Source organism: Monodelphis domestica, chromosome X (genome assembly GCF_027887165.1).
Source record: "Monodelphis domestica isolate mMonDom1 chromosome X, mMonDom1.pri, whole genome shotgun sequence".
Classification (NCBI taxonomy): Eukaryota; Metazoa; Chordata; class Mammalia; order Didelphimorphia; family Didelphidae; genus Monodelphis; species Monodelphis domestica.
Genome location: NC_077235.1, coordinates 53,276,692 through 53,289,144, shown reverse-complemented (window position 1 = coordinate 53,289,144; position 12,453 = coordinate 53,276,692). Strand labels below are relative to the sequence as shown.

The following is a 12,453-nucleotide window of genomic DNA, read 5'->3' as shown; positions in this document are numbered from 1 at the left end:
GAGTGGGGTTTTTTTGCCAGCTAGTCTGACTATAATAATGTCTCTCTCTGTTCCTCTAGTGTAAGAAGCATCATGGAGAGTCCCATGAATCCAGCAAGAAAGCCTGCAAGTCTTCAAGCAAAGAGCACAATGGCATACGGGTCAAGCACAAGCGACAGAAGTCTGCCAAATCCCAGTCCCAATTGCCAGGATTCCGAAGAGGAGATGGACATGAGGAAGGTAGGCCTTGCCCTTGGCAGCTCTCTGCTCTTGGGGCCACCCTTAGGGAAGCTAGCTAATCCCCAAGTCAGGCCTGCTGCAGAGGCCTGAGAGGGCAGTGGAGGACCTGGATTCTAGCGTGCACTTGGAACTAGCCATCTCTCTGAGCCTTGTTTTCCTCATGGGGAAAATTGAGGTTAAAATGGTGTCCAGCTCATAGTGTCGTCATGAAGTTCCACCAAGGTTTGCCAGGAAGTGCTGTGGGAGTGTGGCCTTATTGTTGTTGCTATCACAACTCTGGTCATTCTTCACACTCTTTGTTTGGGGGCTCACACTCCATCGATGCTCTTCCTGTGCCTCCTCTCCTCAAATGATGTCTCCAACCCTCCCCACAGGCTTCTTGGAGAAGAAAGCAAAGAATAATTTCCGAGACTTCATCCCTGTAGTCCTGAGTAGCCGGACCCGCAGTCAGTCTGGTGAGTATGGGTCTGGGGCACGGGGTGCATGGGGTGGCCACCAGCAGGATGGGGCTCAAGGCTGCTCCCTCCAGGGTGTTTACCATCACTCTGGGACACGTGAGCTCTGAGTATGCCCGATCCCTTTGGACCGAGGCACACGGAATGCCCATGGTCTATGGTCTAATTTGCAGAGGACCCTTGTAGTAGTAACCCTTGCAGTATTTTGACTCCAGGTCCTAGTGAGACCTTGCAGATGTTCATCCTTGTCAAGTCACCCAACCTTAGTAGGTTTCAGCCTCCCTGAAATGTGACAAATTGGCAGGTAGAGTCACTTTCAGAAGTCAGTAGGCTGGGGCAGCTAGGTGTCTCAGTGGATAGAGCACCAGGCCCAGAGTCAGGAGGTCCTGGGTTCAAATGTGGCCTCAGATACTTTCTAGCTGTGTGTGACCCTGGACCAATCACGTGACCCTGTGTGTCTAGCCCGTCTGAGAGCATTACTAAGACAGAAAGTAAGGGTTTTTTAAAAGCCATTTTCAGTTACATTTTAAAATTCAGATTCTCTCCCTCCTTCCCCCCTTCCCAGGCGGTGACTAGTTGGATATAGGTTATGCCCATACCTTCACTTAATTCCTGTTTCCATATAGCTCGTGACATGATAGAAGACACATATCACACACACAGTACTCATGAAGGGGGATGGTGGAGACGGTGTGCTTTGATCTGCCTCCAACGCCATGGATGGCATTTTCTTCACATGTCCCTCAGGGTTGTCTGGGAGCCTTGCTTTGCTGATAATGGCTTGGTCCTTCCCAACTGCTCATCTCACAGTATTTCTGTTACTGTCTACACTGTCCTATTGCTTCTGCTCACTTCTGAAAGTAAGGCTTTGGGGAAAAGAAGGCAATAGGTTCCCAGAAGCTTTGCGGAGTCGCCCCAGTTTGTGGCTTCTAATCTCCCAAGGGCTGTGCTATTGGTTAGTAATACTCTTAACAAGGGTGGGGCTGTTGTTAATGTTAACAGCCCTAGAATGGGTCTGATCCCTTAAAGGTTTACTGAGGGCATCCCTCCATGAGTGAGTCAACAAACATTGTTACGTGCCAGGCACTAGGAAAACTAAGAAAAGCAGTGGGAGCTTTGAAATGTTGAGAAAACGAACACGGCAAGAGCAATCGTTCTTTATTCTAGCCATGGGTCCAATTAGGTGACCAAGCAATCCAAGGCATTTTGCAAGAAAGAGGGCAAATAATTCTGTCTCCAAAGAACCTACAGTTTAATGGGCGCAAACAGGATGTTGGCGGGGAAAAAGAAAAGTTTTGATCTTCAATGAAAGAAGTCTAGTGGGGAGAGGGCCCTTTAGCCAATGGAGAACTCCTAAGGCTTTGAACGTTTGTATCGCTGGCCCAGAATACTCTTCATCCCCATGCCCATACCCTTCATCTACCCGGAACAGGAACTCGTGAGGATAAAAATGAAAGAATTGATTGAAAGTGCTTTTAAAAAGGTGAAAAACAAAAGGAGAGACAGACAGCCCTTCGCCTTGAGGAGTTCTCATTCCAAAGGGGAGGCAGCATGTCCATGTGGAAATCTGTAAGGAATAGAAGGGACTCAGGAAGGGAAAGGCCTAGCAGCTAGGGAAAAGCCCAGCTTGGAGAATGAATGAGAAGGAGACTCATTGTTGTTGGTTCTCTAGTCTTCTGGAAACTTGAAAAGGAGGGGGCTAGCATTTCCGGAATGGCCACTTCCCCAGCTTTGACATACCCCCGGTGACCTCAGAGGCCGGCGTGTCTGTCCCACCCCATCCCCTTGACACCAGAACTTACTTGCCCAAGGCAACCCAGTCAGTATGAGCCAGTGAGAGTCAGGATTTGAGGCTGGGTCTTCTGAATTCCAAGTTCAGTGCCAAAGCAATAGTCGGTTGGTGGGAGCCTTTTGCCTGGAGTTGAGGGTGGTATGTAACCTGACAGGTTTGAGGGGGGTCCCTGAACCCTGCTTCTTCAAGGCCCTCCCTTCTTACTCCAAGCATGTTCTATCCACAGGGAGCCTTTGCAGCACATTCACTAGTACCGTCGAGTGTGAGCTGGGCAGCCCAGACATGTACCCCATGCTGGAAGAGCACCACGAAGAAATAGGGCTGGGTAGCAAACACCGCAAGCGAAAGGCCCACCGGTCCTCCCAGCACGTGAGTCGACGCTCTCGAGGGGACCGCTCACCGACTGATCGGACTAGCCGCCATTTGCGCAGGGCCCGGGAGCTGCCCTGGAAGATGGAGCCCCCTAGGCAGCTGTGGGACACTGATGATGATGAAGAAGATGAGGATGAGGATGAGGAGGAAGGCCACGTGAAGAGGAAAAAAAGGAGACGGCAGAAAAACCGCAAATATCATACGGGGGAATACCTGACAGAGCGGGAAGAGCAGGTGCACAAATCTCTGTGCCACCAGCGGCGCAAGGCCCGAGCAGGTACACCCAAATGCAGGGGTGGGGGTGGGGGGACAGCTTTCCAGGCACCACATAGGAGCCTAGATATAGGACTAACAAGGGCCTACCTTTAGCAATGAGCAAACTGAGGCACTCAGAAGAGAAGTGACTTGTCCTGAGTAGCAGGGGCAGGATTTGAATCTACCTTCTCTTGCTGTGATACAAGATTGTATCATGCCATCTCCTCAGATAGCCTTAGAGGCAGCAAGATGTCCTGGAAGGAGCACTGTCTTTGGAGCCCATCTCTGCCAGCTGTGTGACCTTGGCCAAGTCTCTTCCCCTCTCGGGCCCAGTACCAGTGGCCATAGAATGAGGTTGTGGGATTGTTCCACCTTGGAAGTTTCCAGAGTCTAGCTCTGGTTCATGGCTGTAGCCTCTCCCTCTGCTGCCTTGTTGACATGTGACATCTAACAAGATCCTAGATCTTGTGCTAGAAGGGCCCTCAAAGCCATGGAGTTCAGCCCCCTCATTTTACACAAGAGGAAACTGAGGCCCAGAGAGGCAGTCACATTCATTTTTGAACACCAGCTTCTCTGACTCCAAAATCTGCTGTGTGCACCAGAGCACACAGTCTCCTGAGGGATTGAGGCCATTTTCTTAATGACCACCTCTGCCTCCCAGAACTCTGGGGGCTACATCTCCTGTAGGAAGGGGGCAGCAGTGGGATAGAATGTAATTGGAGGCGTGGGCAAAGTCCTGGATGGGGCAAAAGGAGAGACAGACAGACAGACAGGATAGAGTGAGACAGAGACAGAGAGAGAGACAGACAGAAGGATAGAGTGAGACAGAGACAGAGAGAGAGACAGAAGGATAGAGTGAGACAGAGACAGACAGAGGGATGGAGCGAGACAGAGACAGAGGGAGGGAGGGAGGGAGACAGAGAGAGAGAGACAGACAGAAGGATAGAGAGACAGAGACAGAAGGATAGAGCAAGACAGAGTGGGGGGAGAGAGGGAGGGATGGAGACAGAGAGGGAAAGAGAGATAGAGGGAGGGAGGAGAAAGACAGAGAGGGGGGAGAGAGAGGAGGGAGAGAGAGAGAGACAGAAGGAGAGGGGGAGGGAGGGAGGAGAGAGACAGAGGGAGAGAGAGACAGAGAGACAGAGACAGGAGGGGGAGAGAGAGACACAGAGAGAGAAGAAACCAGATGTACCTGCAGGCTGCCCCCCCCCCCGCCCCCCTGCCCACACAGGTAAGGCTAATGGAGCGGGAGGGCAGCAAGGTGAGGTGTCAGTAATGAATGAGGCCACAGCTGGGCCTCGGGCCCAGCCCTTCCAGGAAAGATGTGCCCCTGGAAAAAGCTGCTTTCTCTGATTTGTGTACAAGGCACATAATGATTTGGGAAAGCTTAACTTAATTAGCGCTTGGTTCATTAGGTGGCTGCGCTTTGTAATGCCCCGGCTCTCCCGTCCTATCTTCCCACCCTCCCTGGGTGTCTTTCCCAGGGAGTTAATCTGTTAAACAAACACTTAGGTGAGCTGGACGGAATGCCTCTCGCCGAGACCCTTTTGTAATTTGAGTCTTCCATCTTTGCTTTCTGATTTGGAGGCTGGGAGGGAAATTGAAGTTCTTTTCAAGCAGAAATATACTTACATTGCCAGTTGAGGCCCTCCAAGCTTTGCCTTCAGTGAAAGGCAGAAGGGCAAGCCGGTGGCCAGGTGGCGGGCTCACAGCCTGCCTGTGATTGGGTGGCTGAAAGAATGAGTTCTGAGACGGCTTTCTCCAGGAGCCCCTGGTGCTACTAGCCGGGCACTAGTGTGCCCAGATGCCAAGTCCCAAGTAGCTGAGGTCTGGGCTGTGCCTTACTTGTTCCCTTGGGAATAATCTGTGGCTTTTCAGCCAAACCAAAAGCTGGTGAGGGCCAGTCAAGTGTTGTTGGGTAGAATGGAGGTTTTAGAGCTAGAAGAGATTTTAGAAGTCATTGAGTCCAGCCCCCTCCCCCATTTTAGAGAAGAGAAAACTAGGGCAAAGTGACTTTCCAATGGTGACATAGAATTCTATATCGAGGGCTAGAAGGGACTCCAGAAGAGACTCATTTGTAAAATGAAGGGAGTTCTAACTCCCTTCATTTTACAAATGAGGAAACTGAGGCCCATCATGGTAAACTGACTTGCCTAGGGCCACATAGCTAGTATCTGAAGCAGGATTCCAGTATGGTGATTAGTAACTTCAAGTCCAAAGAGCCAGATCCTGCCACTGCTCCTGGATAGCAGTGTGATCTTCGGGAAGTCCCTGGCCCTCTCTGGGCCCCTTCCTCACCTTGCAAATGAAGGACTTGGCCTAATGAGCTCTGCAATCTCTCCTGGCTCTCTTGGCTCAGTGAGTCTGCCCTGACATCCCCTCTTCCCACATGCCCTCTGTTCTTGCAGTGTATATCTGCCCCGATGTACTCATCTCCAGCTTCCCATCAGCATCTCTTGGTTAGCTGTAACTCTGGGCCTATATATCGGGGTGTGGGAAGGGAGCCCCATGTCCCCTTGCAGTGGCCTCCACTGTCTCCTCCATGCCTGCCAGGCTTCTGATTTTAGCCTATTTATATGCCAGGTATGTGCTGGAAATTCCCAGTATCATTAGATGGAGGTCATTGATCTCCTCCAGAGAGCGGGGCCAGGGTGCTCAGTGGCTGACTGGGGCTGGGGATCTGAGGGCCTTGGGTCTCCTAGAGGCCAGAGTCTGAGCCTTTTGCCTTATCTGATCTTCCCCGGAGTTTCTCCAAGGCTAGATAGAAGGCTTGGACTTGTGTGTGGCAGATGGCTTGGGTGTGTACACGGCCCGCCCAGCCTCCCAGAGATGAGAAGGAGTTCAGATAGCCTCCTCCGGGTTCCAGTCCCATGTGGTCCCGGGATGAGCAGAGGGGGCCAGGAAAGAGCACGCCATCTTGGACGGGGCTTGTTCAAGACATCTGTCACCTCTCGCTGAGCCTTGTGGGTTCAGTGCGACTTGTGCTCTTGATCCACTCTCCACTGTCTACATTGGGGCTGGGGCTTGGGAACACTGTTCTATTCTCCGCCCCCTCCAAACGGAGTTTGGGGCCAGTGATTAGGGGCAATTAACAGGACAAGGGAAATAGCCCTCCTGGGGAAAGGAGACTCCGGGCAAAGCTCAGTCCTGACAGTAAACAGGATGCTATGTGGGGCCAAGCCCGAATTCCCCAGAGAGGAGAGCCGAAATGTGGTTGGGCCGAAAAACCCTCCGAGGAACTACAGTCGGCAGCGAGGCCCACGACGGGAACTACAGGTAGCTCCTAGGTTTCCAGAGTGCTTTCCAGAAGTCGTAGTCTCATCCGATCCTCACAACAGCTCTGGAGATGAGGAACCCAGAGAGGCCCAGGAGGTTGTGACTCTCCCGGGGTCACGTAGCTGGCCAGTGTCTGAGGCAGGATTCCCGGTTCCAAGTCCAGCTCTCTGTCCCTCCGGCTGCCTAGCTATCTCCTGTAGTTCATCACTGGAGGAAGTGGGCCTGCTGTGCTGGGCCCCTTCCCCCCACTGTAGGGGAGACTCCGCCAGCCTTCCCAGCCTTCCCGGCAGGGACCTGCAGGCACTTGGGTTTGTTCCTTTCAAATTTGGTGAAGGGCTTTTGTTGCTGCCCTTTTGGAAAACTCCCATGTTTCCCCGTTGATCCCTGCTAAGAAAAGTGGTTATTAGTGCGCGCTGTTCACCAGGCCCTGGGCTAGGTGGACAAGTGAGCATGGCTCTGCCCTCAGAGACCTTAGACTCTTTCTCCTGAAGGGATACGCCAGGGCCATAAGTCCATCATAATTCCAAAGGAATACCAAGTGCCCCAAGACTGCCCAGGCCTTCTCTGGGCCAGCCAGCTAAACTGGGTTGTTTTAGCCCCTGAACATGGCCTATAGGCTCACCCCTGCCAAATGCTGCCATCCCTTTGTCTCTCACCTCAGACTTGGGTGGGCAAGGGAGCATACTGTAGCACACGGAACTCTGAGACTGCAATGAGGACTTGGGTTCAACTCTTGGCTCTAATGAATCTCAGCCATGTGATCTCGGACAAGGCCTTGGTTTCCTCAGCTGTACAATGAAGAAGTTGAATCCTTCTGGCTCTCTAGCTGGGCTCCTGTGATCCTGGGGGAACTCTGCCACTCCCTTCTAGCTCTAGGTCCTAGGAGCTTCTGCTTCACCTAGCTGTCAAATGCCTACTGTGTGCCAGGCACGCTGTTAAGGGCTGCGGATGCTGAGAGAAAGCCAGCTTTGGGGAACTAAGGATCAATCGGTCGATGCAGAAACACGTATTAGGTTCCCATATTGTACCAGGCACCGCCCTACCCCAAGGATAACAAAGTATGGTATGTGTCTCTGCACACAAGGGATATGATTGGGTCCACAGTGTGTCCAGCCCTGTGATGCCGCCAGGCACCAGATAATGGGCCTTTACTGGAGTCTGAACAGAGAAGGCTTTGCTCAACTCAGAGCAGGCAGAGCCATGGGCTGTGATGGGCACACAGAAACATCATCCTGCCTTGACTGTGTTACAGGGAGCCTGGTGTGCTGGACTTGGGGGGGCCTCCTGGACCTGGGGACAGCTGCTGGCAGCCTTCCTGAGGAGCCCCCCAGGATCTCAAGAGAGTCCAGAGAAACCCTGGCAAATCACCTGACCGACCTCCCTGGGCCTCTGTTTGCTCATCTGCAAAATGGGGACGATAATAGAACTCACCTCCCACGGTTACAGTGAGGCTCATGCTGAATGCAAGGCACTTCAGTTACCTTTCAGAGTTCTCCACATCCCAATTCTTGCTAGGGTTCCGCCCTGTAGGTACAACCGAGGAGGGACAGTTTCCTCCCGGGGTAGTGGGGATCGGGACTGCTGGAAGCCAAAGGAGTCATTTGAGCCTTGGCCTCTGCCAGAAGGTTTCCGGGGTTCCAGCTAGAAGGAAATCAGCTGCTCCAGGCCCTTCATTTTCTAGATAAGGAAGCAGACTGTGGGAGGCAAGATCGGGGCTCTGCTCCCTCTCCTGCCATTGGTGGCACCTTCCAGCTGACTTCCCTGACCTCTCAGATGGTCTGTCTCTGTGGGCTGCCCCCTAGTGGTCATGACTGAAGCTGACCCCTGCTGTGCCTTGGGATTGGTGGGATGAGCTGTTCTCTGCTCGGTTTCCCCCTCCCTTCCCCAACAATGCTAACTCCTATCTTTGTAGCACATTACAGTCTGCAGGGCCCTTTTTTCATAGTGCGTCTCAAAGAAGTAGAAGCTGAGGCTCAGAGAAGTGACTTACCCAGAGTCACACAGTCCAGAATCGTCCCCTAGATTGCTCCACTCCACGAATCCAGGGCTATCGCACGCCAAGCAACAGTGGTCGTTTCTTAGGTGCTTTCTGGGTTCTGAATGCTCTGTGAGGTACCCAGGAGAAAAGGTATAAAGAAATCCAGTTTTCAGCCCTCATGCCACTATGAGTCCAAATTAGTGCATGATAGGGAGGCTCTGGAAAGGCTGAGTGGGGATTTGCCAAGCAAAGAAGGGGGGAAAGAGCATTTTAGGCAAAAGGCACAGCCTGAGCAAAAACCTGGAGGCAGGCACATCTAGTCCAGACATGTGCCCCGAGATCTGATTCTGCAGGGGGACCCCCCCTTCCTGATGTTGCTGCTTTGTCCTCTCCCCATCAGATTCTAAGTCTCGGAAGCAGAAGCTTTCCTCCCAAGGCTCTGAGATCCGCCTGAAGACCAAGCACTCAGCATCAAGCCACGGGTCTGGAGATGTCGCCATTCTTCCCAACGGCTTTCTAGAAAGCCACCTGGAAAATGCCACCTCCCTGAGCAGCAGCAGCCTGGAGAAGCCATCGGGGAAGCGCAAGTGTAAGACGAAGCACCTGGCTGCTGCCACAGCCACTGAGGAGAATAAGGTAGGGATGGACAGTGGCTGGGGCAAGGACAGGGTGCAACCCCACAGCACAGTAACCCCAGCTGCTTGTTTCTTGGTGGGCCATACTTTCAGGTCTTGAATTCCAATCCAAGCTCTGCTGCTGACTAGCTAGCTGGGTGACCTTAGGCAAGTCCCTTTTTTTCTCTGGGCCTCGTTTTCTTTATCCACAAATAAAGCGGTTGGCTTGGATGATCTCTAAGGTACTTTGTAGCTCTCAGTCTGTCACCTGGCAATCCTGCATAGGCTTGGATATTTTAAAGAGAGGTGGGCTGGGGGACTTGGATTCGAGTCCTGGGCTCACTGATCTCATTCCAATCTTGGGCAAACCTCTTCCCTACTCCAAACCTCTGCAACTAGCTGACAGAATGGATAGTGCCCAGGCCTGGACTCAGAAAGACCTGAGTTTAAGTACAGCCTCAGATACATAATAGCTGTGTGACCCTGGGCAAGTCATTTAACTTCTATCTGCATTTGTTTCCTCGATTGTAAAGTGAGGATCATGGCAGAGTACCTCCCTCCCAAGGTTGTTGTGAGAATAAAATAATATGCTATTAGTAGAGTGCTTGGCACACAATAAGCACTATAGAAATGTTGACTGTTCATGTTATCATCTGTAAAATGGGGATGAAGAATGATTTGCAGACTCTCCCTCCAAGGGCCCATGAGAAGAAAGCACTTGGTCACCTTACAGTACTAAGAGAAGGTTCAAGCTCCAGACTTCTCAGGCTCCTCCCTTGCTTGGCCTGGCCTGAGGCCTAGTTCCCTTTACTACCCAGCATCCCCCTGGCCTGCTGCTCTGACTGGTCTTTGCCCTTCTAGACAGAGCTAGTGGAGGAGGCAAGCTGGTTTTGTCTGCATCTCCCTACCCCAACCCCATGGTCCCAAGACTGGCCCCCATTCCCAGTCTTGCTTCTTCTGGGCTGCCCACTTGCCCTTGTTGCTCTATTTGCTCCTGATCTGTTATTTCCTTGGTGAAGAGACCTCCTGGGGAGGAGGAAGAGACTCCCTCTCCCAACGCTGGCAACTCTTCATCTTAGAAAATTGCTGGGATAAGGAGAAGTTAAATGACTTGCCCAGGGCGTCACAGTGGGATGTGTCTAAGGCAGGCCTTGAGTCCAGCGTTTCTGAACCCCTAGGCCAACTCTGTATGTTAGCCCAGGGCTCAGCCCTTGGAGGAAGGCAGGCACTTTGGGTAGGACGAGGAAGAGGGGCTGAGCTCCCCACTAGATGCAGGTTGTACGACTGGATAGAACTCTTACTGGTGGGCAGAGATGCCAGTTACAATTTGACTTAGCCCTTGGCAAGGTTCAAGAGACAGGGAAGAACGGAACTGAGCTTGCTACTGGGAGTCCAGATGGAGGTGAGGGGACGCCTAACTTGCACGTGGCTCTGCAGAGAGTTTGGGTGAGAAAGCCAGGTTTGGGGGTGCCGAGGAGGGTCTCTAGCCCCTCCACCACCCTGGCTCAGGATTCGAGTTTCAGATCACTCCGAGATAGCCCTCCCATTTTCCTTATCCCCCAATTAGGGCTTATGCTAAGAGTGAAGTCAGGGATTGAGTTCAATTCCTTAGACTCTTGTGCTGTTCCAACCTCCCTGGCTCCAGCTGGGAAATGATAGGAGGCAGATGATACTTATTACCCAGAGTGATCTGGGGCAAGGCCCTTCCCCTCCCTGGGCCTCAGTTCTGCTTCTGGCCTCTCAGGTCCCAGCTTTTAGATCATCAGTCCTCCTCATGACCTTGGGCCAGGCCTCAGTTTCCTCCTCTAATTAGTTTGACTAGATGACCTCTGAGGTCCCTTCCCAGATCTTCAGAAGGGAAGACCAGGGGGCAGCTGGGTAGCTCAGTGGATTGAGAGCCAGGCCTAGAGCCAGGAAGTCCTAGGTTCCAATGTGGCCTCAGACACTTCCTAGGGTCCTTGTGTGACCCTGGGCAAGTCACTTAACCCCCATTGCCTAGCCCTTACCACACCTCTGCCTTGGAACCAATACACGGTAGTGATTCCAAGACAGAAGGTGAGGGTTAAAAATTTTGTTTAATTTTAAAAAAAGAAAGGGAAGACCAGGTGACTGTTAAGGTTCTCACCACCACAGAGGGAGGCTGACCTCAGGGTTACCTAGACGCTGAGTGACGGAACTAGGACTAGGGGGTGCTTTGTCCAGGGACAGTTTGACTCGTCCAGGGAGACTGATCAGAGCTGGGAGAAGCCGAGGCAGGGGAGCATTCAGACCATTGATCCCCACTCCCTCAGAGGGGGGAGGAAGGTACTTGTGTGTTCAGGCAAAGGGGCGCAGCCTGACCCTGGCAGGAGATGAGCGCTAGAGAAGCTCAGGCTCTGGGCTTTGGGGCCTTTGGCTGACCAGTTCCATCCAGCTTTTTCTCTTTGATTCCCAGACCAAAGGGCCCTGGCACCAAGTGAAAATTCAGCCTCCGAAATCCCCATCCCCAGCCAAGCCCACAGAATCCTGGACCCCCTTAAAGGTTCAGACGAGCTTGGAGGATTGTCCTGAGTCCCCTTCGGCATCCCATATTCCCCCTGAGGCACGTCGACTTATTGTGAACAAGAATGCCGGAGAGACCCTCTTGCAGCGGGCTGCGAGATTGGGCTATAAGGTAATGAATTTGGACGAGAAGGCCGTCTGTCCTTCCTCTTTTCCACCCCCAGGACCTCGCTTCTGAGCAGACTACTGTAATTCACAAACATTTGGGGAGTCCATCATTGAGCACAAGGCCTGGCGCACAGTAGGTACTAGCTATGAGGCCCCTGTTTGTCCAGGTACTGACAATCCGGTCAGGGCCACGAATGCCATAGACACAAGCACTTCTGAGCTGAGAGAGAAGTTCAGAGAGGCTTTGGGGAGAAACTTAGCCAAGGTAGACAGGCATTAGCCAAGCCCATTTGGGGGATGCCTGAGCCAACACGAGACGACCATCAGGGCTGCTGTGGATGGACCTGAGAATGAGGTGAAACAGAATGCTTTGAGAGAAGGCTGGCCAGGGCCTCAGGGGCATTCGGTGGCCCTGGGTTGGAGGCCATGAAAGGGAGGGCAAAATCACGAACTGGACTCCAAGATTTCAAGCGTGGGTGACTACTGGAAAGACGGTGGCTTCCCCGAGTGTTGGAGGGCGCAGGTTTTGAGGAGATGAAGCCAAACTCTGTCCTTTGGCCATGTGGATTTGGAGGGGGGCTGAGGAAGGGGCTACCACTTCAGGCCTGGAGTTCAGGAGCTCATTTAGGCCTGGATCAATGGAGAGATTTAATCATTATCTGCCCGGGGATGATAATTGAACCCAAGGGAGCCTGTGAAGTCACCAAAAGAAACTGTAGGGAAAGAAAGGAGGAGGGCCCAAGCTGAAGCCTTTGAGGATGGTGTTATTTAAGGAGGAGGAGCCAGCAGGAGAGGCCATGTTGGATTCTAGAACATTGATCTTCCCTGGTCTATTCGGGTACC

General features: G+C 52.5%; 1 protein-coding gene across 3 annotated transcripts in view; it reads left to right on the top strand.

Annotated features, from left to right (window-relative positions):
- The window catches only part of BCORL1 (BCL6 corepressor like 1), a 64,825-nt gene that overhangs the window by 34,815 nt on the left and 17,557 nt on the right, over positions 1-12,453 (top strand). For 2 of the 3 annotated variants that reach the window (XM_056809432.1, XM_056809431.1), the window contains 5 exons: positions 60-219; positions 594-674; positions 2,693-3,115; positions 8,748-8,983; positions 11,396-11,614. In XM_056809432.1, coding sequence (XP_056665410.1) covers positions 60-219; positions 594-674; positions 2,693-3,115; positions 8,748-8,983; positions 11,396-11,614 — 1,119 coding nt within the window. The remainder of the gene's footprint in view (positions 1-59; positions 220-593; positions 675-2,692; positions 3,116-8,747; positions 8,984-11,395; positions 11,615-12,453) is intronic. The other variant, XM_056809433.1, reaches the window with a different exon arrangement.